The 27,012-nt window shown below is 44.0% G+C and overlaps 2 protein-coding genes across 2 annotated transcripts; one reads left to right on the top strand and one right to left on the bottom strand.

Moving 5' to 3' along the window:
* Nucleotides 1-3,472: 3,472 nt before the first annotated feature.
* On the top strand, nucleotides 3,473-7,062 carry gabrp (gamma-aminobutyric acid type A receptor subunit pi). Its single transcript, XM_070837324.1, has 9 exons — nucleotides 3,473-3,525; nucleotides 3,645-3,793; nucleotides 3,954-4,021; nucleotides 4,110-4,327; nucleotides 5,096-5,178; nucleotides 5,387-5,524; nucleotides 5,608-5,760; nucleotides 6,460-6,653; nucleotides 6,730-7,062. Exons 1-9 carry the CDS (start codon nucleotides 3,473-3,475, stop codon nucleotides 7,060-7,062), a joined length of 1,389 nt encoding a protein of 462 aa, XP_070693425.1.
* Nucleotides 7,063-7,590: 528 nt separating this feature from the next.
* Nucleotides 7,591-21,218, bottom strand: afap1l1a (actin filament associated protein 1-like 1a). Its single transcript, XM_070836634.1, has 19 exons — nucleotides 21,185-21,218; nucleotides 17,538-17,663; nucleotides 17,176-17,259; nucleotides 16,947-17,026; nucleotides 16,412-16,550; nucleotides 16,143-16,238; nucleotides 15,821-16,035; nucleotides 15,537-15,716; nucleotides 15,294-15,377; nucleotides 14,643-14,718; nucleotides 14,367-14,483; nucleotides 14,075-14,286; nucleotides 13,342-13,487; nucleotides 13,147-13,219; nucleotides 12,520-12,628; nucleotides 10,311-10,478; nucleotides 9,173-9,348; nucleotides 8,971-9,093; nucleotides 7,591-8,534 (listed from the first exon to the last, which is right to left on the bottom strand). Exons 1-19 carry the CDS (start codon nucleotides 21,213-21,215, stop codon nucleotides 8,508-8,510), a joined length of 2,262 nt encoding a protein of 753 aa, XP_070692735.1. The 5' UTR covers nucleotides 21,216-21,218; the 3' UTR covers nucleotides 7,591-8,507.
* Between the last annotated feature and the right edge of the window lie 5,794 nt (nucleotides 21,219-27,012).

Here is a 27,012-nt window from a genome sequence, read left to right as displayed (position 1 = left end):
TGGCATTGTATTTTGTAAATTGAGGTCTAGTATGTTATGTTCTAGTTATGAGAGTTCCTCTTTTACTCCGTACTAAAGTGCTAATATTTAATAACAACTGCTCTCCATGTAAGAACTTTGTGGTGTCATATGCTTTCATTTAATGATGCATAAATCTGTACTTAGTAAACACTTTGCTCAGTTTGAACAGCTGGCGCAACCGGATCCTGGACCAGAAGGCCATTTGTTCGGCTTTGAGGAACAAAGTGGTGCCAATTGTGTCTTGGCCAGGCTCAGGCCTCATCAGCGTTTGGCTCAGTCCTGAAGCCTGGACATTTGGACTTTTAACTGCAGCCATAACCTTGCTAGTATATGAAGCATCTGTGATTTTTACATTCCATTAGATTGAAGTTGGAAAGCAGCCGTAAAGGGAGATGAAACTGGCAACTGACAACTAGTCAGAGGATGTGAGGTAGGTCATGAAGAGGCAGAGACAGAGCAACAAGCAAGGAAATATGAGAAGTGAGTTCATTAACAGAGACAGATATGGATAAACAAGCATTTGGTGGGGGTTAAAGTGAAGGGAAACAAAAAGGAAAAGATATTCAATCACAGGCAGATCACAGACAAAGAGAAATTAAGATGCAGGCAGGTAGGCAGAGTCAGCCATGTGGATGCTGACTAACACTGACTTGCCTGCCACTCAGGTACCACCGCTCTGACTCTAATTATTCATTAGTCCCCTAACTCACAGATCAAACATTTACATCCTCCCCCTCAGGTGCTTCACAGACGTCTCCATTTGTCTCTTTCACTGTCAGGGGCTGTGCGTGTATGTGTGTGTACTCTGGGTCATATGATTCTCGATCTGTATGCAAATCAGAATATCCAATGTTCATTTCACAGCACTCCTCACCGTTATCGTTTAGTGTAAAAAGACTGTTCAAGAATTCAGACATCGGAGCATGGTATTAAGACTAGGAGAGCTTTATGAGCACTGCCAGTTGTTGATGCACCAAATAACCTGGGCTACCTACATGTGAGCTTGTTAGAGAACATCCGTAGTCAGTACAGGGGAATGCGGGATGGGAAAACAATAGGCTGCAGCAGGTCTAGCGCCTGCACTGAAATCTCATAAGGCGTTATTAGGCTGTATACCCTCAAGGCTCTCTCACACATACTGGAACTCCTACCGGTGGGATCTCAGGGGTCAGGTTTTCTAATTAGAGCTCTGCGACAGAGCCGCAAAAGAACGAAGAGCTAATAAAAGTTACACACAATACCAGAGGTGGAGCTGAAGCATTGACTGTTTTCACAAAGCGCTCTGGTCTTTGGTCACCATCAACATCATGATCGATATCACCAATACCAGCGCTCTGCTCGTGGTGATTATTTCCAGTGCTCACCGGCAGCAACATAATAGCTTCAACATGTTTTCACTTACTAGAATGTGGGCAGCAGCAGATGCTTTAGCTCGGGTTAGGAGAAAAGAATCTTCTATAAACTCCAGGGGGGGGGGGGGGGGGGGGGGGGGAGAGAGAATACCACTTCCTGTGAGGTTTTATTAGACAAATAGAGAAAAGATATTAAAAATGGTGCTTTAATCTCATATGGGTGTTTTACAGAAGTGAGGATGGAGATGGGCGATAGAGTTGAGGGGAAATGAATTCAGATGATGACATTGATGCAAGGGAACGGAGTTCAGGGTGAAAAGGGGGGAAGGCATGAGGGAATGAGACAGGGGAGAGCCTCGAAGCCCAGAAGGAGGTGCGGTGTCAGTGTAAATTCAAGGAAAGGGTGGTAGAAAGAGATTAAGGGCCCAAAGAATGAGAATGTGTGGGAGGAAAAGAATGGAGGGGGTGAGGGAGGGGGGGATGAAACATTATGTTAATTTGTGTGTGTACAGTATGTTGGTGTACTTGTATGCGCACGGAGGTGGGGGGCAGTGAGAAAAGAGGGGAGAGATGCTGCGTAAATCAGAGGGTGAGTGGCATAAACAGAGAGGGAGAGAGAGAGAGAGGGAGAGAGAGAGAAAGGGAGGGGGGGGGGTGCACAGAGGCTCTGTGGGGAGATGAATACAGCTGTGCAGAGAGACAGAGGGAGATGCACAAACAGTAAAACAACCAACAGTATCCCACACACACCAGGAGCAAATAATAGAGGTGGTTTATTGGTGGATGGAAGACACACTGGGATATAAAAAATAACTGAGGAAGGAGACCAGTCTCAGCCCCTCACCCAACATCTGGGAGAGGCGCAAGAGTGGGGGAGGAAACAAAGGAAGGAGTGGAAGGAGAAGAGGAGTGACCTGAGGTGGAAAAAGAAAACCAGAAGACTGAAACAGGTAGGAAAAACTGAGAGAAGTGATGAGACCAAACTGTGTGTATGCAGAAAAATTAAAAGGTACAGACATTTTTTTTAAAGTATAAAAAGATGAAACGTAAAGCTAAATATTTCTGAAAAAAAAAAAAAAATCAGAGTAAAGATGAAGAAATGAAAACAAAGGATGTGGATCAGTAGACATTCTGTAGTCTGGCTGAAGGGAAGGAGGTGATGGCTGAAGTGTGGACTAAAAGAGGCATGAGAGCATGAAGGGAGCACAAATAATCAAATGAGACTTTAGCCTAAGCTTCAAAGCGCTTAACAAGAAAATAAATGCAAATGGGGGAAATATGCTGCCAGCTGAATTATCACCAACTGACACATGTAGTGAGTAAAAACAGTGTTTAACTTTCACTGGGGTCATCATTTCTAATAGCAGTCCAGTGTAAACAATACACTGAATATTTAATGGAAGGTTCTGTCCACTTGTCAATGTAACGTCTGCAAACGTGGCTTTGAGAATAGCCGGAAACACAAGAGCATGCACGACGGGTTCAGATTATTTAGATGAAAGTGACAGAGAAGCAGTCTATTACTGACAGTGAGATTTATCTGCGTGAGGAGAAGGGAGGAAAGTGAGGGTGATTAACAACTGGAGAAGCAGGGGAATCCTTGATGAGTTAGAGAGCGTTTAAGTCAGAGGACTTTTTGAATAAACCATGAGGTAGTGGCCACATAAATCAGCAGGTGACAGAGTGTAGGTGCAAGAAAAACACAAAGAACATGTAGGCGCACTCACGCAGCTTTATCTGACGCTGTTTTTATCTCTTTCTGCGCTCTTAGGAGTGTGAGAGGCAAATGGAGCAGCTGCTAATGTATTCATGGAAGAGGGAGGCGGGGATCAATACACATTTCCGCAGCATTTTGCAAGTTTGAGGGCAAAGAGAAAGGCACAGTGTTGTAACATCAGAGGGTGAGAATGGCTTTTCCCCTTAGGTTTGGGATCAGGCTCGTTAGGTTAGGTGCTGCCACCCCATGGCGGAAACGGGGTCACCCCATAAGATGTGACTGTGCAGAGGAATGATTTGCAGATGGTGGTCTGTGTATTCTTTTTTTTTAGTGTGTCACCTCTCCCTGAGCACAGCCGCTGACCTCTGCCTGCTGATCCACCATGTCTGTCTGGCTGCACACGCTACTGACCCTCGGCCTGATCTTCACACAGGGGTGAGAGCTGCCCCAAGGTCCAAAACACACACATGCACAGGGTTCAGGACACATACTGATACCGAGTCCTCAGCTTATGCTCTGCACTGACTTCTATGGCCCATTTCCCCACCTCCTGTCTCACTTCTTTCCCCGTCTCTCTTTATGGTCACCAGTGGCTGTGTGTATCCCAACCACCACTGGGGAGAATGGAACGGCTCTCAGCTTCAGCCAACGATTCAGAAGCTGATGAAAGGATACAACCGCTACCTCAGACCTAATTTCAATGGTAGGAATGAACTGGATGAGTGATTGTTGGAGCCAAAATGTCATTTGGAGCAGAAGAGGCTTCTCTACAGAAGTCATTTGTGTGCTTGTGTATCAACCCCCCCCCCACCCCTCTCCCCTTAATTGAAAACTGACTCATGTCCATATCTCCTCCCTAATAGAGGGTCCAGTGGAAATTGGAATGAGCCTTGATATCGCCAGCATTGATGCCATCTCTGAAATCAATATGGTATACCTTCCTGCTCTTCCTGCTCTTCTTCCTGCTTTCAGCCTGAGCGCGTGATAAGAGCTGTGTCTCCTTTACATCAACTTTTCAGGACTACACCGCCACCATCTTCCTCCGTCAGCGGTGGCGTGATTCCAGGCTGGTGTTCCCGGGGAATGAGAGCGTCAGCGTGGACGGGCGCCTGGTGTCACTGCTCTGGATCCCAGACACCTTCATCCCAGACTCCAAGCGCTCCTTCCTGCATGACGTCACAGTGGAGAACCGCCTCATACGCATCTTCAGCAACGGAACTGTTCTCTACGCCCTTCGGTAGGGTATCAGTTTGACTCCTCCATGTGTCACAGAATTAGATTTATAGATTCTGCAGAGCTTGTGTGGGCTTGGAAGAAGTGACAACGAAACAGGGGGCCACTCAGAAGGAAAAGGAAGGGAAAAAAAGGCACTCCAGTTTTAATTTCATGTTGTTTTCATGATTGTCGTGGCAATCAAGCGTGAATTGGCCTTGGGTTCTGCTAAATAAGGAAAGAACAAGTCATATATCTTAGGGGAATGCCACTAAATTTCTGTGTCCTTCAAATAGTTCACTTTGTGTCAGTGAAGATTGGCAGAGTCCCCCGTGGCCACAACAACACTTTGTCCTGACGTCTTAAGTGTCTTGTCACATTGATGCGCAACTTTATTGTGACAGAAAGGGCAATATTGTGCAGGGCCATTCATGGAGCTGATTGAACACTGTAGGATGAGTTAGATTGTACAGTATGCCATGCTCCTTGTATTTTTTATTTATTTATTATATTTCAATTGAGCTATATACAGATATTATTTGATAGTGTTATTAGTGATATTTCATTATTATTCTAAGTAATGTTTCTGGTCTGCCCGGAGACTGACATTAAATTCCAAGAAGTCAGACTCTCAGACATAATGAATGCATCAGCTACGAGTCTTTGTTCTTTTGATTGATTCTCAGGTGGGAGCGTTCTTTGTACTCATTAATTATGAATTAGCCTGTCCCACATCAAAGGAGCAGCGCTGCCTCTGAAGGTTTCTAATGATCTCATTATGAATACACTACAGCATCACAGCTACGATTGCCTGTAACATGGACCTGACCAAGTACCCCATGGACAGACAGGTGTGCACCCTGCAGCTGGAGAGCTGTGAGTACCTGTGAGCCCCGACATCCTCATCAACCCTCCATCCAGTGTGTGTAGATGGACATAAATCACCGTCATTTCACCATCATCATTTTCCTCACCGGTGTAGTGAGTATTGACCTGTGGAGACTGTGTTATCCTTGGCCGGTCAGATTCATCAAACCTAAATGGTCAAGCCTGTGTGTATCTGTGTTTGTGTTTGTGTGACCAGGGGGCTACAACCTGCAGGATGTGGTGTTCTACTGGACCAGAGGGAATGACTCAGTGAAGGGTCTGAACACACTGCGGCTGGCTCAGTACAGCATAGAGAGCTACTACACATCAGTGTCAGAAGCGGTGTATGAGACAGGTAGGACACTTCAACTCCCAGCATTCCCTTTGCACGTGGAGTTCTATAAAGGAAGCATTATATAAGCAATCTGTGCCTCACAGGACAGTACCCCAAGCTGGTGCTGCATTTTGCGCTGCGCAGAAACGTGTTCTTCTTCATCTTGGAGACGTACGTTCCCTCCATTCTGCTGGTGGTTCTCTCCTGGGTCTCTTTCTGGATCAGCCAGTCCTCCGTCCCAGCTAGGACCTGCATAGGTCAGTGCCAGATCTCTTACTGCATTTCACCATGAGCATTGTACAAGTAAAGAAATTCCTCATTATGCAACGGCTCACTGTTTGGGCTTATTTATGACATTATACACTATAACATACTATCTCACACACTATGTATGGTCACACAGATCTGCCCAAAGCAGAGAAAATGTATTTGAATGCTATTTATTTAAACATGATCATGTATTTTGTGGCACAAAACTTAAAAAAATAAATTCTCATTAAGGTCCTACTTGCTGACTCAACCATAACCATACCCTAAACACTCCAAATAATTAGTCCAAAGAAAAAACACTGTGTAATTGAAATTTTATAGTGGTTAAAGTTCATGTAAAACACATTTTGTGTTTATGCTGTGTTTGAAGTGCAACAGGAAGTCCCTCACTAAATAACTACTAATTATCACCGAGAGTGGACCAAGTTCATTATAACTCTCCTGCATTTTGTTAAAAATACAAACATCAGTACATCCTCATCACTTCAGCACACATTTTCACCCTCACATGGTTCACTGAAACCAGCACCCAATGCGATCAAAAAGCAAAGAACAACCAGATGACAAGGGGCTCGAAACAAAACACCATTTTCCACATTAGAATCGGTTGATTACCAAAATGTGGATTAAAGATTCAACCACTATCTGACATGCTGAAAACAACCTCACTGTGATATCTTCACCAGGCGTGACAACAGTCCTGACAATGACCACTCTGATGATGGGCGCCCGCACCTCCCTGCCCAATGCCAACTGCTTCATCAAGGCCATAGATGTTTACCTGGGAATCTGCTTCACCTTCATCTTCGGTGCACTGCTGGAGTACGCCTGCGCCCACTTCTACACCATGCAGCACCAGACCTTAGAGGAATTACAAAGGGTGAGGAAAACATTCACATTTAAATATGAGGTGACGTGTTGGATAATGTAAACACTGAAATCTGTCCGTCGGTCAGGATCTCCTGAGGGATCTCAGTGAATCCAACGGAAACGGCTCCATCCCCATCGTCAGCTCCACCCAGCCGAAACGGTCTGTGGAGATGGGCCCCACCGCAGAGGAGCCCGCTGAGCAGTCAGCGACCAGCGACATTAAGAACAATGCTGAACCAAAAGAGAGGATGCCCGGACAGGGCTGCGGCCTGTCCTCGGTGATAGATGCATCCCGTAGGGCTGCGTCCTTCTTCATTGTGGAAAACCCACACAACATCGATCGCCACGCTCGCACCGCTTTCCCCACGGCATTCCTCTTTGTAAATATCCTCTACTGGCTTTACTATCTCTTTCTCTGAGTGCTGCTTCCAAGCTGCTGCACTGTTAATGTCACCACCCTGAAGCTGCTCTACCTCCTCATTTGAGACCTGATACCAGATGCCACTGCCTGGACCTAAGCTGATCATACAGCCACTTTGTATCATGTACATAAAACCCTTTGGTCCCACTGACAGGGCTACAAAGTAATGGAACGCAGCTGAATTTCTTCTTAATATCACTCTGTATTGCTTATTGATTATGTATGAATGAACTGCGACCAACATATTAACATGTAAAAGATGATGATTCCATAGAAAAAATGAGGATGAAGTAACAAGGTCACACAATAGGCTGCCTGAACAGTGCTGCGTTGAATTGCCTTGATTTAGCGAGTGATGTAGACGTGTTTCGGTTTGGCTTTTCTACATTGTTTGGATGAGAGCATATTTACTTCACAGCGTACCATGTGAAATTAAAAGAGTAAATCAGTGACTGAGATGTGTTTTTTTAATGAGGGTCTGTTTTTTTTAAGGAATGCTTGAAGCCCAAATGTTTGAGACACACATTTATTATTCCCTTGTCCACGTCGCAGAACAGTAAAGTGCAAAAGTCAACCACAGATTCAGCAGAAAAGTTGTTAACATGACAACAGAAAGATCGGCTTGTGTCACTGAGTAGTGTGTCACCACTTTGTTAGTCACTCAATGATCTCTAGCAGGAGTGTTTAACGGTTTTTAATGAGGGTCAAGTTCCAACTAAATCACTGAGCAGATGGTGTCGCTGTAGGGCGCCGCTTTAGCCTCAGAGGAGAAGCTAGAGTGGGAGTCAAAAACACACTCCCGGCCCCCCATGGCTCAAAGCTGAATACCTCTGATAGGCACATCTGGTCATGACGATGAGAAATGAAATCTTAACCTGTATAAAAGTATAAAATATACAAAAACAGTAGTTGTGGCTCACTCTGTACAGACAGGAAAAAAACAGTATATTATATAAAAGGCTCATAATGGCTTAAACTGCCTCCATCCTTCTTGTCACATTGCTCCCACAGCACCTCGACAGTTTCACTGTGTGCAACACTGGATGAGAACACAATCCGGTGTTGCCTTTCCATCACAACGCTGCATTCTACACTCACTGTGCTTCTCGATACACTTTTCTTGTGCCTTTCTTTCTTTCTTTCATAAACTCCACTTTCTCTCTCTTCTGTTTGCCACATTTAAATCTGGCGTCACCAAAGACAACAAAAATACTTGGATACAGAGGGTGAGCAGACGCTGGGAGTCCTTTTAGGAAGACAGACGAGTAAATATTCAGAGAGATGTACCTCCACCTAGTGGCTAATTTCTTTCATTACAGTTTATTTCCTCGGTTCCTGCTTTGGGATGTCGATGGGAGGTTATCCTTCGAAGGACTGAGTGTCACAATAGTCAGATCCTGACATCCGTTCATTCTTTCTCCAGTCCTTTTCATGATAATACTCTTAGGTTCCTTTCTTTGACTCCCATTCCTGTAGAGATAGAAAACATGCAGGTGATTTAGTGACACCGTGAAAAGGTCATTACTCCAGGAAACTAATTTCAAGGAACTGCAGATGAAACACACACGTGATAAGAAATACGCAACGCAAAATACTAAATATAAAGAGCAGCAAATTTCAGCTATGCTAAAACTGTAATAAAGAAATATGCATACAAACAAGCAACATTTACAGTAATACAAACTGGTAGAGCGACGCTAAATTGTAAGGAGTAGCAGAAAACAAGTGATACCAAACATCCATGTGTAATGACAGAATCCCATCGCAGACTCTGTGTGTGTGTGTGTGTGTGTGTGTGAACTGTGAGACTCCATTAGATGATGAGACATGCTGCTGTGATTCCATTAACCCCCTGTGAAGAAGTCAGTCCATGATGACAGGCTGAGGAACTGTTAAGATCAGTTACCTTTGCCTTTTGCATGACAGTTCCTGCAGAAGCATAAACAGATGGAGGTCTCCTTCTCATCTCCATGGCACAGTTCACTGGTAAAGAGTCACTGTAGATATTCTGAGTCTTCTTGCTGGAGGCCTACGCAATAAGACAAAATAAGAAGTGAATAAAAACTGTGCATGCAGGCAGATGTCTTTCCACATAAAGTCACAAATACCTTAAGAGGGGGTTTAGCCTCGGTGGGTGCACCCAGCGCTCCGCCCGCCATGCTCTTCTTGAGGTTTTCTTGGACCTGAGTCAGCCGGAGCTCCAGGTCCACCCTCTCTGCCTCTTTGGCTCGACAGGTGTCCTCCAGCTGGGACAGAAGCTTGTTCAGGAAATGCTTCTTCCTCTCTGCTCCGCAGGAACACATGGACACACACAACACAATGAGACCGACAAGGCTTAGAAAAGTAGACTTTGAGCCTTCATGGCCTCCTCTAGATGTGAAGAGTTCCAAAAGTCAGCATGGCTCTCAAACCAAGTACATTTACTCAAGTACTGGACTTACTGTACATATATAACTGTTAGCACAGTTTGGAGTACTTCTACTTGACTTGACTGCTTCCATATCGTGCTTGTGTTCCACAGCAGCTATTGTACTTTTTACTCTACTACAGCTATATACACTTCTTAGATACATTTTCTTCATAGAAAACTGAAAATGAGTTAGATTTAACAATCCAAAAGTAGTCAAAATAACAATATAATACATAATAATGTATTATACAATGACAGCAGCCGTTTTGCTGCCTGATGAATACTTTTACTTGACTCATTTTGTTGCTAATGCTTTTCTCCTTGAAATGGAGTGTGTTTATAATGTGGTGTGCTACTTTTACTTGAGAGAAAACTGAATATTTCTTCCACCACCGCAGGCAGCACACTATGTGAACCTACAGGAAATTAATTACATTTGAAGGAATTTTCACAGCCATGTTTTTTGATTTAATAATAAAAGCAATTTCTTTATCCCTGTAGGGAAATCTCCTCTCACATGGCCCTCTAATAATGGAGGTCAGAGTGCAGGGTCAGATACAGAGCGGAGATGCAAAATGTGCACCTGTTATTCAATCTTTATGGTTAATGACATATAAAAATATGAATGATTAACCTGAGCTTTTGCTCAGGATGAGCTGGGGCCCTTATTTGTCTCCCCTTCCTCCTAATCTGCAGTAATCAAGCTACATACAGTAGATGAATGTTCGTGCCATGCGGTTACCAGTTTCAGTTATTTAAGATTTAAGTTGGAGCTGAGCTTTGCAATACTGAGAAGAATCTGTGTCTGCTCTCTGTTAAGTTTTGTATCTCCTCACCAGGGGCCATCTTCAGCTCCTCCTTCAGCTCTCTCTTCTCCTGCCGAATGGTCACGAGAGCATTTCGTATCCCATCCTTCTCTCTCTCCAGCTCCTCTTTCTCTTTCAGGTATCGCTTGGCGTCCTCCTCCGCTCTTGTTTTCCCATACTTTCCATACTGGTTGGCATCTGGAGGAAGGTGTCAGAGCAGAGCAAAGGTGATGGGTCAAATGAGATGGGGTTATGGGAAGGAGACAAAACTTCTCACGGTGATATTTCTGCCTGTCTTTATTAATGCCGTGCTCCTCGTGGGAGGAGCATCACACCACCTAATTTCAGTCACACACAAATCATCTTTTGTCATAATTCAAAGAAAGTTTGAGAGTGAACGACGCATGGATAACACACACAAACACACACACACACTCCTGAAGAGGGTGAGGTCAGGAGGCAAGACAGCGAATCTAATGTGAATGTCCAATAAATCTCAGGTTACATCCTGAAGCTCTCAGCCCTGGAGAGAGCTGGGTCTTTGATGTGTCAGACTGTCACAGTGAAGGCCTGTGAAACAGCACCGAGACAGCCGACTACACCGATATCACTTTCCCTCACTCAGGACGCTCATCTCCTTTATTTGTACGGCAGTGGCCAACTGACACAATGGAGCAAATGGGAGAGGCGAGTGAAGAGGGAAGAGATTCTGGATGGAAAGTGAGCAGATGAGACGAGAGAAGAAAAAAGGGAATACTGAGCCAGATAAAACTCAAATTCTATGACCACTAAAGTGATGTATGAAGTGATAGCTGCAAGAAAACTAGAGCTTTGCAATCTTATTATTCTCGTTTCCCTTGAAGGACGGCAGGCTGCTATCCATATTTTTTTTTAGAAAAACAGATGAGAACAGAGAGGGGTCTAAAACTGAAAAGACACGGGAAGGAAGCTTCTGAAAATATTAATGTACATATACCTGTACGATCTTTTGAATAGTTTAGACAAAAATTAACATTGTGCAGCTGCTTATTAATCTGTCATAAAGATTTTGAGATGGTATGGATCATAATATGTTATTGAAATACTTTATTATATCTGCTCAGTAAGGAAAAAGTCCTACTCTAGATCTCTCAGCATTAACAAATGGGGTCCACGAGGATCAGTTTTACTTCAAGTCATCTTCTCCTTACAAACTATATTACTAAGCTAAGCTTGAATGTCGATAACTGTTCCGTCTGTATGCAGATGACACTATTTTGTAGCCAAACAAGTATGGCATATACAAGTATGGCATACACTATAGGCATACAAGTGAACATGCACATTTACACTGCAGCAGACTTCTGCTTCTATACAACAAGCCCTAAACAACTTGAAATTGGTTTTAAATGAACAAAAAACGTTCTCTCACTTTTCTATATCTTGCATTGCTCATGAAGAATGGCCTAATATCAACACACGCAGTGGTTTGAAAAGGGCTTGGCATGTGGTTATTTTGTATGTTACTCTATTTTCAAGTTTCACATTGACTAAATGAAAAAGAAGCTAAACTAAAACTTTAGTTATTCTACTGTAAAAGGGAGTGTTACTTTAAGAAAACAAATGGTCCTGTCTTCATTTCTTCCACTGAACTCCTGTAACAGCGGAGCCACAAAAAGCTTAATAAAACGTTGCAGTAGTACTCCCCAACACCTGTAAACACACTGGTGACGCCAACATATCAGCTGACCTAAACCCAATATCACAGTGCCATTCATTTCATTACTGGTGATGGCCATACTACCCATGACTGCACACTGTACAAAAATATAAACTGGACATCTCCATCCCATAGAAACACTGCCTCATTTTTTATTTATAGAGTATTGATTCAAAAGCTGCCTGCATATCCCGGTAACCCTCTAAAGTACGCAGATTCTGTAACGCCCACATGTGCACAGAGCTGTCTGCTTTCAGAAATCCCTAGAAGACCATCGTAGGGAAATCAGCTTTTAGTTTCTCTGCACTTTTCAAATGGATCAGAATACTCCTGGTGCACTGATATGTTTCTTACAGTTTGTCTCTGTTATTGAAACACCAGTTAAATGTGAATGTTTTCATTGAAAACTTTGCCCTCATCACTCATTTGTCTCTCTTTCAAAAAGAGCTCTGTTTCAATCAATCCACTGTATCGGTATAGTTCGTGAGAGCAGATTCGGCATCACAATTTTACTTTGGAAAACCAACTGAACACACTTACTTGAGCCTGTTCGTTTGAGGGAGGCTAAAGGCTTAGTTCTGTCAGAGTCGCTGCTGCTTGAGCGGCGCTTCCCTTGATTCCCAGACTGCTGCCTGCGGTTCTCCCCTGACTGGGAGGAGAGGGGGCGGGGGACATGACGGATGTAGGAAGATGCAAAAAGGATGGAAAAAAAGGCAAAGTTTGTATATTAGGCTAAGCAATCATCAGATTTATTGGTTTGAAACCACTGAGGTGTGTGTGTTTGTTTGGCTGTAGGCGGTGAGAGGTATGTGTTTTTAAGTGCATGTCAGTGGGGTTAAGAAAGGGGTTTACTGGCTGTAAAACTGCCATGACCTCTTGCTTTCCTGTCACCAGTTTGATCTCTTTTTCTTTTTTTTGGGGGGTCATTATTTCTTTCCCATGCCCACACACTGCTTTTTCTCTGGCTTACAAAAGGCCATCATTGATAGGCATGTAACAGAGCGCTGTCTGTCTGGTCGGGTGACTGATATGGGGCGTCATATTCATTCAGTGACAGTCCCAAACAGCTGCGCACACACAGACATTCAGCGTCTAATCTTGTCACATCAAAGTAAAGGATTTACATGTAAGGTTTAACCGAGCTTGGAAAAATGTGTTGCGTCCCACCTGCATGTCCTCATTAGGGACCTCATCATATGTTCTGGAGTCTGTGGAGGTACTGCTGGAGGATGTGGCCCACCTAGGATCAGATGAAAAGTAGAAATGAAGTGTGCATGACATCTGAACATCACTGCTTTGATCAGTGGCCTCGCTTTGACCTCGTCCAAATATTCTAACCCCCCCCCTCTCTGTCTCACTCACAGGAAGGAATGCCGCGCAGCGTCGCAGATGTTAGCAATAGTTTCCACGTCAACGTAGTCATAGTGCAGTGACTCTGGATCTGTCGCAGAGCCCGTCTCTGCCAAGAGGACGCCGAGCCACCTTCCAAGTTCCTCAGAGCTGCTAGCCTGAGAAGACGCAGCACAAATCAGCTTTGAAATCTGAACGATTAGATTGTTAAATTTGTTTTCTGGCAAACTGTGGGCAGCAGAACAAGCTGTAAACATATTATCATTTAATAAAACTGTTATGACTAAAGTGTTTGCAAAGACATGCCTATTTAAACATCCAGTAGATGTGGATGGATGTTAGCATTCATTTATTGTTGCGTTTTTGTCCACCAAACAAATGTAAGTAAAATTCATTTTTATTTTTTCTCTGTTTTGGTCTCCACCATCCCTCGAGCAAAATACGAGACTCTTTAGCTATAATATGCTTTACTATCTCGCTAGCTGCTAATTTTGTCTGAGTGCTGTTTGGAAGCTATCGCACAGTGGGTTTACTGGAGCTTTTTCAGCTGCTAGATGCTGCTTGAGACAAGGTTGATGAAGTTTTTGAAACCAAAATGATACGCTGAAAGACAATAAAAAGAACTGCGCTGTCGGGTGATAATTCTCTGTGGGTTTATCCCTTGGAGTGACCCCTTTGAAATCACAGAATTTAACATTAAAATTTTTATTAATATAAAAACAGGTACACGTGCTCAGTATTTTACCTCCAGAGCAGCCACCTCTGTGCTATTCCGTAGGATCCGGAAGGCAAAGGGATGTTTGGGTCCCAGCCCCGGGACCACTTCGCAGCCATTAAGAGGAACTGAAGGCAGGGAGGTCCGAGGGTCTCCTTTGTCATGGTAAAAGTGAAGGGAGCCTCTGCACACGCAGCACCACTGCTCCCGCCACACCTGATTCACCAGCACTGACAGGCAGCCTGCATGGTGAGGAGGGAAATACAAATGATGTGTCTGCAAACTCAGAGACCGAAAGAGTGACGGGGGAGTCGGGTGTGACCTTGTCGAGGGTTGCTGTAGGATATCCGGGGATCTCCTGGCCGAGGTGGCTTCTTCTTGAAGCTGATGATGCGTGTGATTTTACGGCCTGCAGCGAAAGCCCCACGTTTGACCTTCCCTACATCAGAAAACAAGCGATTAAACAGCTGCTTTTTGTCCAAATTTATCTGACAAGGCCGTGAGATAGATGCAGTTGAAAATAAAACCTAGTAAGTGGACCTTGAGTTAAATTTTTTGTCAAACAGCTGGTGTATTGATTTGAGGCTGTGTCTCTCACCATTCTCTCTGCAGTTCTCTCCAGTTGAGACACCCACACTGTCTGAATCTGATGTGTTCCTCTCTGCAGACAACCTCTGAGGAAGAAGCACACAAACACAGGTTTAGACTTTCAACAGCAGAGTCCAAGTCCTACACAGGATCTGTCTGCCCATCAAGATCAAACTAGAGTGAGGCCTTCTACATATCTTTGACAAATTAACAGCCAAATAACTATACTTTAGTTTACATATGTGCTTATTTCACTCTCTCACAAGCTGTTATAACCAGGATGATATAACACGAAATGTCTTCTCTCCTACCAACTCTCCTCTCTTTGCTTTCAGTCATGACGGGGCTTTGTGCAGTTTTTGTTCTGACAAGTTGGTAGGGTATTAAGAGATGCCTGTTCCAACTCTGACTCACTACCACCCCTATTACTGCTGTCTTAAAACCCAAGTACGCTACATATCTCCTCTTTGTTCTGTGAGCTGTATACAGGTGTCACCGTGTACTGTGTCGAGCCAAACAATTGTTTAGAAAAATTGTTGGTGACAAGGCAATTGCTACCTGCCACCAACTTTTCCTCACCTCCGCTGGGAAGATAATACCTTGAGGATAAAAATGACAGGGACGAGCTGACATGAACATCCTCTCTTTGCTGCTCACTTACCTTATCAAGTTCTGTTTTTCTTGGAATGATGGGAGACGCAGACTCCTCGGGCCCTGCGCTCTGACCGCTCACCTCTCTAACAACCTGTGGGGATATTTGACGCGTGTCACTTCCGACTGTACATTTCCTTTTGAGGTTTATTTTTCCTCAATGTCAAACTCGCTTCCAGTGATTGATGACAAGGCTGATGGCTGTTAACAGTCTGTACACCTGCATGCATACATGTAATTAAGTGTAGCTTACCCTAAGCCATCTGTGGGCCTGCTCTTTGCTTTGCACCGCCAGCACCAGTGAATCTCCATTGGGTAAGGTGAACCGGAGTTCATGGTGCTTCCTTTTGCTGTCTTTGGGCGAATAGACCACAGTGCACTGGGGCAACAGCAGGTCCACATAGGGGCATGTATCCTTAGAACTCTTGTAGCACTGCAGAAAGGAGGATACACAGGATAGATGAACAAGAACTGCAGAGGCTGTGTACGTGTCCTGAAGGATTATATGCTTTCCTGAAGACTTGAGCAACTCCTCACCTGCAGCCTGTTCTCCCGTATGACAGTGAGCTGTTTCGCCCATTGGCCGAAGCGTTTCTTGCGCAGCAGGAAGGCACAGATGCGACAATCCCTTGCGGGAGGCATGGAGCTTTCATCCGAGGGCCACTGGTGAGTGAGCCGGACGCCGGGGCTCCTCTCTTCCTCATCCTCCTCATAGGACTCGTAGGAACTGCTCAGAGCATCTGAGTCATTGTCTGAGACGGCAACAACAGAGAAGACAAAGTGGTTTTTTAATGTAAAAAAAGGCAGTTTTTGTTTGGTAATCTTGTTAATGTGGGGGTTAACTTCATTCTCAACTCACATGAGTTTTTGCGGTGCGAGCTGATGCAGGTTGTGGGGTAGTTGTTTTCAGCATCTTCATACCCATCCCCTATAGAGTTGGGAGGGCTAGGCCTGACTGAATATGGAGGACATGAAAAAAAAAACCTAATTAATCCTTCTATCATCATCATGCACTTATGTTTGAAAAACTGCTCTGACTATGTTTGTATAATTTAAGCGCCGAGTGCTGACTTAGAGGTTTTAACGGCAGAATGGGCAAGAGTTCAGCAGCGGCGGGAAGATGCTGACCTCGTGCGATGATGTACTCTGGCATCTTGCCAGGACTGAGGGGCACGGCCTCCTCATAGTACTCCTCAGGAGGAGGGGTTGTGGGCAGAGGGGGAGGAGAGTCAGCTGAGTGTTGGGCTGGGGAGTCTGCACAGCTCTGCTAAGGGAGACACACAAACACAGCTCTCAGATTTCCTTTCCTATAACCATGAAAGATTTTTCGCAGGCTACGAACTACATCATCTAAGAGGTGCAGAGTGTAACCCTAAAAATTATATCCATAAATTAGACACATGAGCTCTGGGCGGGTCCCTAAACCTGAACTCTTCCACCAGCTTTCAGACTGATATGCATGTGTGCATGGGAAATCCCCTCAATATGGAATACAACTTCCTTTTGTTTTTTCTTTGCATTTTCTCCACTAGTCATTCAAAGCTGTGATAGTCCTCTGCAAAGTTGGATTTGGATAGCAAGTGTAGAAATACCATACATACAACAACATACATCCATCATCCTACATTCCAAGTTATGGATTTACAATATATTGACCACTTGCCTGTTTTAAAGTGTCTGTTTGTGCGTTCTTGTCTTCTGTCAGATCATCTGTAACATCCTTTAGGTCTCCAAGCTCACAGTCTATAAAAGACAACAACATAAATTTAAACTCACACTTTGGATGTGTGTGTGTGTGTGTGTGTATATATATATATATATATATATACACACACACACACACACACACACATATGTTCAATTAACAGCACCATGTGGGATATCAAACTCACCAAATGTGTCAAAGAGGGACTCTACAAAGCTGGTGCCATTTCTGTACACTGATGAGTTCATGTAGATGTAGTCTGTTCCTGAAACTGGAGCAAAGAAAAGAGCAAACATACACACTTACTGCATGGAAAGAAACATCAGTTTGAATATCTGACTGCGATCTAGAGCGGCGGTTGCCTAACCTCTATCCCATAACATCCAGTGCATCTAAAATGACTGCATTCTACATTTTTATTATATGTAAAAACTCTTGTGGGAGTCTAATATAGATCACAGACAAAATATAAGATAAGATAAGATATTTCTTTATTAGTCCCACGACAGGGAAATTCTTCAAAACTTCGTCGATCTTTCTTCCTCTCACCTGATGGCTGTATCTGCTGCAGGAGGTTCCACACGGAGGTCTTTTTCTCCTGCGTGGAGGAGCTGAGGTTCTCCTGGTCCAGCATCTTTAATAGTACGCCCAGCTCACTCACCAACACCTCCATTGCTGCACATGGGTGGGACAGCAAAGGTCAGGGGGGCATGGGTTCAGTGTATCAGCAGAAAGGGCAAAGGTCAGACTGGCAAGTCTAAACAAATCCCACGGTGTGTGTGAAAAAAGCCTCTTTCTGCTTTGCTTTCCCTCTTTCTTTCATTTTTGGTCACTTTGCTTCACAGTTTGTAAATATCATTCCGCCATCTTATTACACAGCCTCTCACAGCCACAGCCTCTCCTCCTCGCTCTGTTACTAGCCAGACTAAACAACGACATGGCGCTGGAGTGACAGGAAGCATGCTTGCTAATTGCTCATTAACCCAGGAAAAAAGCTGGGAAGAACATGAACAGAACATCCTTCACACGGAGCAAAGAAAACCAGTTCTTGCAGCAGCTCTGAAATGTTGTTCGCTGACAGACTGATGGGCACAAATCCAGATTTCAGTCAACTGTCACTCTCAGAACTAATACGGTAAATTAAATGCACTGCATAGACTGAAAAGATGTTGGCAGGAATATGAGATTCTGACAAGAAGGACTCAAGGCCCACTTTACAGAGCCCAGGGCAGGCCAAATGTACCAGCAAGCAGAGTTTCATTCACAGGGACCTGATCTTTATCTAACAGTCCAGATTTAGGAGATTTGGGTCACACACACTCAGAAAACCACGAGCTGGCTCAGACGTGCAGGTCTGTAACACACACCCTTCACAGGGCTCTCCAGATTCACTTTGAGGACTTACAGGAATATATACCTCACATCCTGTGTTGATCTGAGAGGTGGGACTTTTCCACTCTATGTTTTCACAACAGAACTTAAATAAAGTGTCTCACTACCCCAGCATTTGGCCATCCCGAGAACAGGTCTGCAACCTGCTGCTAATGTGTGCGTTTAGATTCCTCCTTTATCTTATTTTCTCCCAAAAAACAAAGAAGGGTCACCAATCAGCCGCCTTGACTCTTCCATCTTTTTGCTGTCTGCTTTTGTATTCATTCCCTCTGTGCTGTTGCATCCTAATATGCATTTCTCTACATCAATAATCCTAAAATCCTCAGTGAAACCCGACAACTGGCTGTGTCACCGCTGGCACACTTGTCTGCAACTGTCAGACTTGTGCGTCCCCCCCCTCCCCGCACCCCCCCATCTCCTTCTCTCCCTTACTCCCCCCTCTCCCATTTTCACAGTCCAGGCACATTAGACCTGCTCAACCGTGCATGTTGCTGGGGTCAGCCACAGGACAGCCGCTGAGCCAGAAAAGTCTTTGTTCGGTGGGCGGTCATATGGCAACAAGACCTGTTGCACTAAACAAACACAAAATACACACACAAAAATGTAAAACACACAGGAATGCTTCTATGATGTGTGTTTAGTGGGCCGTGTCAAAAGTGTGTGTACGTGCGCCAGTTTGAGGAGCATATTAATGAGTTTAGACAGAATGTTGGACTCCGTCAAGTGTTATTCTGACACAGCAGTCTTGTATATAATCACCACTGACAGGTAGAAGGTCTTGATAAGCTGGAAGACGTGTTTGGTGTTTGTCAGTGATGTGTGTTCTACATTTCAGACTGCTCCCACTCCTTAAAGACAGACATACTTTCCTGAGGTGGGTCTTCCTATGGGCTTAACAATGCCCTGCCAAGGGTACGATCAAGAGCAACAAGAGCTACAGTAGGTGTGTGTTTGCCTGTGTCTGTTTAACCACTTTGTCTTCTTTGCCAGTGCGGTTTCCTTCTATTGTAATAAAAGCATGCTCGCACTCTGAGAAGTGGGCATGAGAAATTAATTCGTGCAGGGACCTGGAATGTGTCCTCATTAAGATCTTATTCACTCTGGGGAAATAAGGAAGGGAAGGTCGGGTAACGAGAGGAAACTCATGAGAGTGGGATGTCTTGTTGGCCCGGTGATTGCTGTCCCTCTGCCAGAGGTTCCAGCTGTTTAGATTCTGGCTCGAGTGCACCACTGGGCTTCCCCTCACCAAGTGGAAGACAGAACCTTATCCGCAGCATGACTCATTCACGGCAGAGAGAAACTGAAATTTACACCAGTCAGCATTAAATCAAATATAACACAGAAATCAAGGCGTTGCTTTCAAGGAGCGGGCGTGAAGTCGGCCAAAGCGGTCATAAAACTCTCTCACTCTTTCACTTGGACCAGCGCTCTAAAGGGCTGATTATCCAATTTGAAGATTACAGTGTTATTCCGCTTGTGCCAAAATGAGCCGAGAGGAATTACTACGTAGTATTTGGCATGTGGGGCACATAAGACCACCCTTAAGTCCCCAGCCGTGCCTTTATAATGAACACCACACTACATACACATCTAGAACGGCACATGATCCTTTAAATCCGTTACCCCGTGTGTGTTTGTGTGAGTGCTGCGACGTCTGTCTTTGATGTCTTCAAAAGCCAGATAAAACTGAGTTTGAGCCGAGCACCTGAGGGTAACTACACACAAGCTTGCATAAGATAATAACGCTACAAGAAAACAGGTTGGATATGGTTTAACTGATGCCAGACCAGGGTGGAAATGGAACATTTGCAGCTACAAGGACAAACAATATTTTTAATCGACATACTGATTACTTATTAATTCAGGAGAGAAAACATCATGAGCACAACAATTTTAACATTTTAGAGCACAGAGGGTGGTTGCAGGCAGCGCACTGTGCCCACAGGAATGTGTAAAGCCATTCAAAGCTTTGGACACACTCAAACATTTACCTCCTCACACTAGTCTGACGATTGCTGTTAAACACTAGACACATTCCTCACTTTGTTAATAGTGCCAGTTTAGCTCTGCCCAGTGCTTTTGCGTGAGTGTGCATGTGTAGTGAAACAGAGAGGGTAGTTTGTTTAACAGTGCGGACACAGATCTTTATAGACGCTTGCATTAGCAGACTTTCTGTACAAACCCTTTGAGGGAGAGAGAGGGAGGGAGGGAGGGAGGGGGTGAGGACGCGTGGGGGTGAATGTCAGCAAGTTGAGCACCTGCGCTAACACGTCCAACAAACGCTGATGTGAAAAATAATGTGACCTCAATCGGGTGCAGATTTTTTTCTTTGTGCCTTTTCATGCCAAAGGCTTTCTCCATGCTGAGTTCACGTACCTTGACACGCACACGCACAAAATGACAAAAAAAATGACAAAACACAGTCATTCGGCAGCAACTTTGTTTCACAATATTGTTGTAGACAGAAATTCCAACTAATCACACAAGAATTTGTATCCCACAAAGAGTCACTAGAGGCTAAGAAATTACAACATTTCCCTGTTGAATCTGGCTGGCAATCTGTTGCTTTCTCAACAATTCAACATTACTGCCTTTCTTTGTATTTCAACAAGCTGGCACGACGGTTAAGGCATGAAGTAAACATCACCTGATGTCTCGCATTCAGTGTCATGTTAACAACACCTTTACAGCGTGTGTGACTCCACATTGTCCTGTATATTTACATATCTTTACAAATCTTTGCACCTTCTTCAGCCTTAGATACCTGCTGTGTTAATATACTAAGACTTCCCTTCGGCACTTACCCTCGACAGCGGTGGATGAGAATCCCACCATTTTCCAAGGTTAAGAAGGAGACAAACCAGTTCATTCATACACAATCAGATACAGTAGGAGATATTCCGGAGTGAAAAAGCCTCCCTGTGTGCTCCGTCCTGTGAAGTCTTTGTAGTGAAGGTGAGCTATAGACTGCCTACCGCTGAATTCACACTTCCTTTACCTCTCCCTTCCTCCCTCTGATCTGTTATCTCCCTATACCTCCCTCCCACCAGTCTCCCCCTATTCTCTTTTCTTTTGAAGAGGGGGGGGATTGTGGTGCTGGTGCTCTGTGTGTGTGTGTATGTGCAGCCCTATTGGACCCCCTCTCCTGTAATCCCAGGGATCGTATAGCACCTGGGAAAGGCTTGCTGTGTAAACATACACATGTCGACTAATAGCTAACTCACATTCTTTATTCTTTCACATTCTTTCCTTCAATTCATCATTAACCTTTAACTAGACGTCCACTATGGCTGCCATGCAGAAGATGCCAGTGAACCCATCGACATATCAGATACAGTTAGGCATTATACTACTACTTTACATTACAGCATCCTCAACATGCTTACTTGCTGATAAAAGATACCAGCGAAATGTTGCCGGTGAGGCTGAAAGTGATATTTGGAATCTCTATATTCTAAATGTTTTGAAATAAATGGATTTGAAACCATCAAGTGAGAGACGCAGGAGAGATTGAGCAAAGGTGGTGGAGAGGAGATTGAGGCAAGTTGAGACACTTCAGAGTAACGCGTGGATGACTTGTTGCCTTGAGGCAGACTCATGTGCCCCAACAAGATGCGACACGCTGCCTTCAATCACAAGAGAACCAACGCTGCAGAAACAAACCCACAACCACATGCATAACAGTGCAGAAACTCACACTCACAGACAAAACACACTGCCTCTCCTAAGTGTAGGCTTTCACTGTGTGTCAATTGCTGAAAGAAAACAGTGTAAGCTGGCTGGTGCACAGGACTGCAATTGCTGCTTGGATGTATACAGAGCATGTAAAATATCACCTGTTGTTTTGCATCCCGCTATGACCCCTTTGACCCCTAATCACATCTTTTCTTTTCTTTTTTGTCCTGTTGCTGTCGGTGTCTGGCGAGCCAAAGACAAATTTCCCTGGTGGACAATAAAGACATTCTGTTCTATTCTATTCTTTAGTTTAAGGAATAGAGAAGTCCGTTGAGAAGATCAAAACCACTCATGTGTATACGGTAAATAGGAAGATAGCTAGCTTAGCTTAGCACAAAGACTGGAAGCAGGAGGAAACAGCTGGCAGCCAGTCTGGCTCTGTCCAATAGCCACAAAATCTGCCTACCAGCACCTCTAATGCTCACTTACAGGTTATATCTCTGTTTTTATTCCATGGTTTTAATTAACAGTCTTGCAGGGGCATCTGGACGACTTTTAGCCTTGCTTAAATCAGACTAGAGAAAAAGTAAACGACTATGGGTCCAACTTGTGGACCAACAGTAATGATGATACTTAGAGTTAAAGTTAATCCCAGTGAAGAGGACTGCAGATAATTGACAGACAAAAAAGTCATTCTGTGCATGTATACAGAGGATCTCAATGATGTCTTGTAAAAAATACAAAATAAACAACGACAAATGCCACTGACACACCCTGTCCGGCTTGGTTATGCTCTTGTAACCCACTCCTCACTGTGAGTAAATGTGACCTCTGACCTCCTCAGTAAAGCTGTGAACTCACACACGGCCGTGGTGGATGCCAGAGGAGGGACGGGAAAGCACACCGTGTTGTTCCTCACATTACAACTGGGTACAATAGCTCTCATGTGTTGGAGTAAAACAAACGCATTTAGGTAACTGTTAAAACATGACGGATTATCGATCAAGAAAATAGATACATTTTCCACATTAGCAGTGAGTACCACTAATGAAGTCCACAATAGAAACCCTAGTTTTACCCATAAAGAAGTAAGTCCTACTGGACGGAGCTGCTGTGAGAAACTCAAACGACTGTACCATCTGTGACTCCGCAAGAGATCAGCATCTAATGAAAACTGCTGCGTTTTTCTTGGAAGTCTCCCCTTCCTTGTTGTCTTTGGACATGTTGGATATACAGCCAACAGTCCAACCTGATCTGACATGAAAGAGCGCTGCAGGTTGAAGACTTTGAGGTGTCCAGAAACACAGTGTGGGAGTCTTTCTTTGGCTCATCACTAAAGCCAGCTAAACAATATGAACCAGCAACTTCTGAAAGCCAAAGAGAGGCGTTTGTTTTGTGAAAAAGCACAATCTTATCTCATATTAAGTGAGTCACAGGAGAGGTTTTTCAGTTAAGAGAATGTTATCGTCAATGTGAGGGTTGTCTAAATACCACCATCCAGCTCAGTCATCAAAGCTGGGACACGCATGTTTAAAGGAAATAGCTGAATCATAACACAGATGAAAAAAGTGGATGTCACATCTGTAGTAAAAAAAACCCACCAAACTATCATTCTACATAAATCACTAAGGTGCGTGTAGCCAACACACGCTAACAAAGCTGAGGTAAGCCAGAAGGCCAGATGTACTTGAGGTTTTTAATTGCATTATGAGCTGTGCCAACAACGTCGTCTCTCACCAGCCTGCGCCCTATCATGATGAAATCTCCTCCCACTCTACTCCTCAGATTCCAGGCATTTCCAGAGTCTGACGGCTCTCCTCTCCTCAGCGCTAAACATGTCTGGGCATTCACAGACCGATATCTGTGCAGCCCATGATTGGTAAACAGAGACAGTATTGGTTTATCGGGGAGATGACACACATCAGTATGATGACTGTAACTGTGAGCTGTCCTTTTGCTGCCTTGGCCTGTGTATTAGTCATTTAGGGTAGGTTGTGGATGTACACAACCTGATAAAAAAAATGTTATTCTAATTAATATTGATGACTGCGGCAGGTTTTTAAAGCTGTTATAATTAGTATTTTAATATTAACAATGGATCAAATAACCTACATGTGAAAGGGCTCACTCAAATGAACTCACAGAGAATCACCACCTGACTTTAAGCATTTTAGCATCTTTCAGGTTATTGTTTTGGTTTCGCACGTAACTCTTCTGTTTTGGTTCACTCTCAAAGCTCTCACTGTTGTTTCCAGATGCAGCAAGCACCTGTTTTCAGCAAACACCATAGACTATGTAAAAGAAGTGGACGTAGCTTCCGGGCCTGAAAAGTGAAGCAAACGCAGAAGTGCCTTAAACTTGCATTCTTTCTCTTGGCCAGCAGGGGGCGACTCTGCTGGTTGCAAAAATAATTCCGAATTAATTTCAGTCTATGAGACAATGACCCTACTTGTCACTTGATATTACCTCAGTAAAGACCTTCTTAGTGGGCGTATGGTCTCAGTCGCTAGTTTCAAGTTGTTAGGAAATAGAAAATGTGCAGACACGCTTATGCTAATACATTTTTATGTTAGTACATTTATGCTTTATTATCATGAAGCTTTAGCCTGATGCAGGACTGTGTGATAGTTGCTGTGACCTTTCCACAGACCAAAGAGATGTGTGTTGCTGTAGGATGTATCAGACTGTGCTTGCATTCTTGAGATAAAGAAGAGTTCGAAAAGACCTTGAACGGTGAGAAGTCAGCGTACCTGCAAGGAGGAGAGGGAGCAGGGTGCAGCGGAGGACTGCTGAGAGGAGGAACTTTACTTATACATGTTACATATATGCTTGAAAGACACTGAGACCGCTCAGTGCAGATGTAGATCTTTGCCTGTACTCTTTGCTTGTTGCAAGTAAAACTTTGAACTGAGATCTCTGTCTCTGAGAGTTTATCTTGTGTGTTGGGAAATGAATGGTACGAACTAACAGCGAAAATACAGTTCTTGTTTTACAGAGATAATTTCCTGACACAAGTCTTCTTCAATACAGCATGATGTTACATGATGTTAAATCTAGAGGGAAACAGACGATAAAACAGGGTAACACTTTAGGTGGGATCTGGCTCCAAAAAACCAAGATGGCAACAACTATGAAACCAAGATGGTGACGGCCATAAAGCCAAACTCAAGGCTTCAAAACGGCGGTCCACAAACCAATTAGTGACGTCACGGTGGCTATGTCCACTTCTTTCATACAGCCTGTGGCGAGCATCCCCTGTATGCACCCTCCTCAGCACCAAACAAGCGGTTGATAAAGTTATCAACTAGCTAGTGAACATAGTGGTGCATTTAGCAGTGACAGAGACATTTTACTAAGCAACTGTTCACAATATCAACTTAAGAGGTATGTCAGTGTTGGGTTTACAGTTTGTTTCCACTTTCCTTTATTCATTTGGGTCAGGTTAACTATTAAATTCCTAAGAGAAACCGACACCCTGACAGACACCCAGATAGCACCAGGTAGCAAAGGCGTGTCATACTATGTCAAACACACAGAGAGGAAGCTGAAAATCATGAAAGGAGACACTTAAAGGTCATGCTGGTTCCGATAAACTACCTACTGAAGACCCTTAGAGACTCATTTCAATGTTATGTTGCAAGCTGCCAACAGAACACTTTTCCTGTCCTACATTAGTTAATAGGCTGACCAACTGTATGGGGATGCCCCATATGCCCCTTATAGAGATGGACTTCCTCTCTCTACTTATGACATCACTTATCACCTCCGGCCTTCTGTTTCCTCTTCCTGTCAGCTGACCCATTCCTGCTTTTACACTACTGTCTCCGGTGACCCCATTCTCAATGCACTGTCTAGATCCGACGCTAGATAGAATTGAATGTGACTGCTTCTGTGACTGTATTTCAAAGGGACGACAACATAATGGAACTCTTAAATATGCCATTATTGCAAACCTTTATTTAGCTGCTGCAGGTAGTCCCATTGTGGGTGAGAATTCCTTTCTCATGGCTTTGACGTGTACATTAATTATGTGGTGGGCATTTTAAACAAACACATATAATAAATAACACACAACATATGTCAGATACTACAAAACATACTTAAGTTGACCAGCAGGTGAGGGGAGCATGTGGAAAAGCTTATTTGGTTTGGAGGAGTTGTAAAGGTGTACAAATTACGGGCAGAGGGGGAAAAACACGCTCTCCCCACTGTTTTTATTGTACCCAGGAAGATGCTCCAGGTCATCATAAAACACAGCATGGATCCCACACCCTATGATAGTCACAAGTGTATGCACAAATATAGTAAATACACTAGAGATGGAGATAGTCCAGGGTAGACGACGCTTTGAATGTCTTTGTTGATACAATAGGTATTAATTAGGCTTAGTTGTCGACCAAAATAATTAGTTGGTACTTTGACTTACAGACCGATACTTCAGTTAACTGCTTACTTGAAAATACCGTTTCATGATCTTAAATTAGGCAAAACCTCAAGTATTTGGAGCACGCATTCCACAGCACAATTAGTTTCCAGCCTATCTCTGCAAATATTTGTAGGCATAACTTAAACAGGGTGAGTGTGTATCCTGCAGTCAATGTCTATAACAAATTATTAGCTTTAACATGCATTCTTACTCCTTCTAATTAGGCCGCTCTAATGAGCTTGTCGCAGAGAGAGAAATCCACCCAAAGTCATTAGGCCTCTTAAGCGGTCAGGGCGTTTCCATAGTGATAGAGTGGGAGAATTATGGGTTTGTGCACTCCTGCTCACCTGTTTAAGCATTAACTGGCTTTTGAGGGGCACCAGTGGAGCATTGAGGCTTTTGATGTTCATGCACACATGCACATTATACACCCACAGCTACCCGTGGCTTCTCTGCAGTTGAGTAATCTGGGAGGCCGTGGTGAATGCAGGGGGCTGCTATCTCAGCAGTGAGAGAGACTCCACAGCCCCG

This window comes from Pempheris klunzingeri, chromosome 9 (assembly GCF_042242105.1).
Source record: "Pempheris klunzingeri isolate RE-2024b chromosome 9, fPemKlu1.hap1, whole genome shotgun sequence".
Lineage (NCBI taxonomy): Eukaryota > Metazoa > Chordata > Actinopteri > Acropomatiformes > Pempheridae > Pempheris > Pempheris klunzingeri.
Note: the sequence above shows the minus strand (reverse complement) of the source record. Positions and strands in the feature narration are given on the sequence as shown.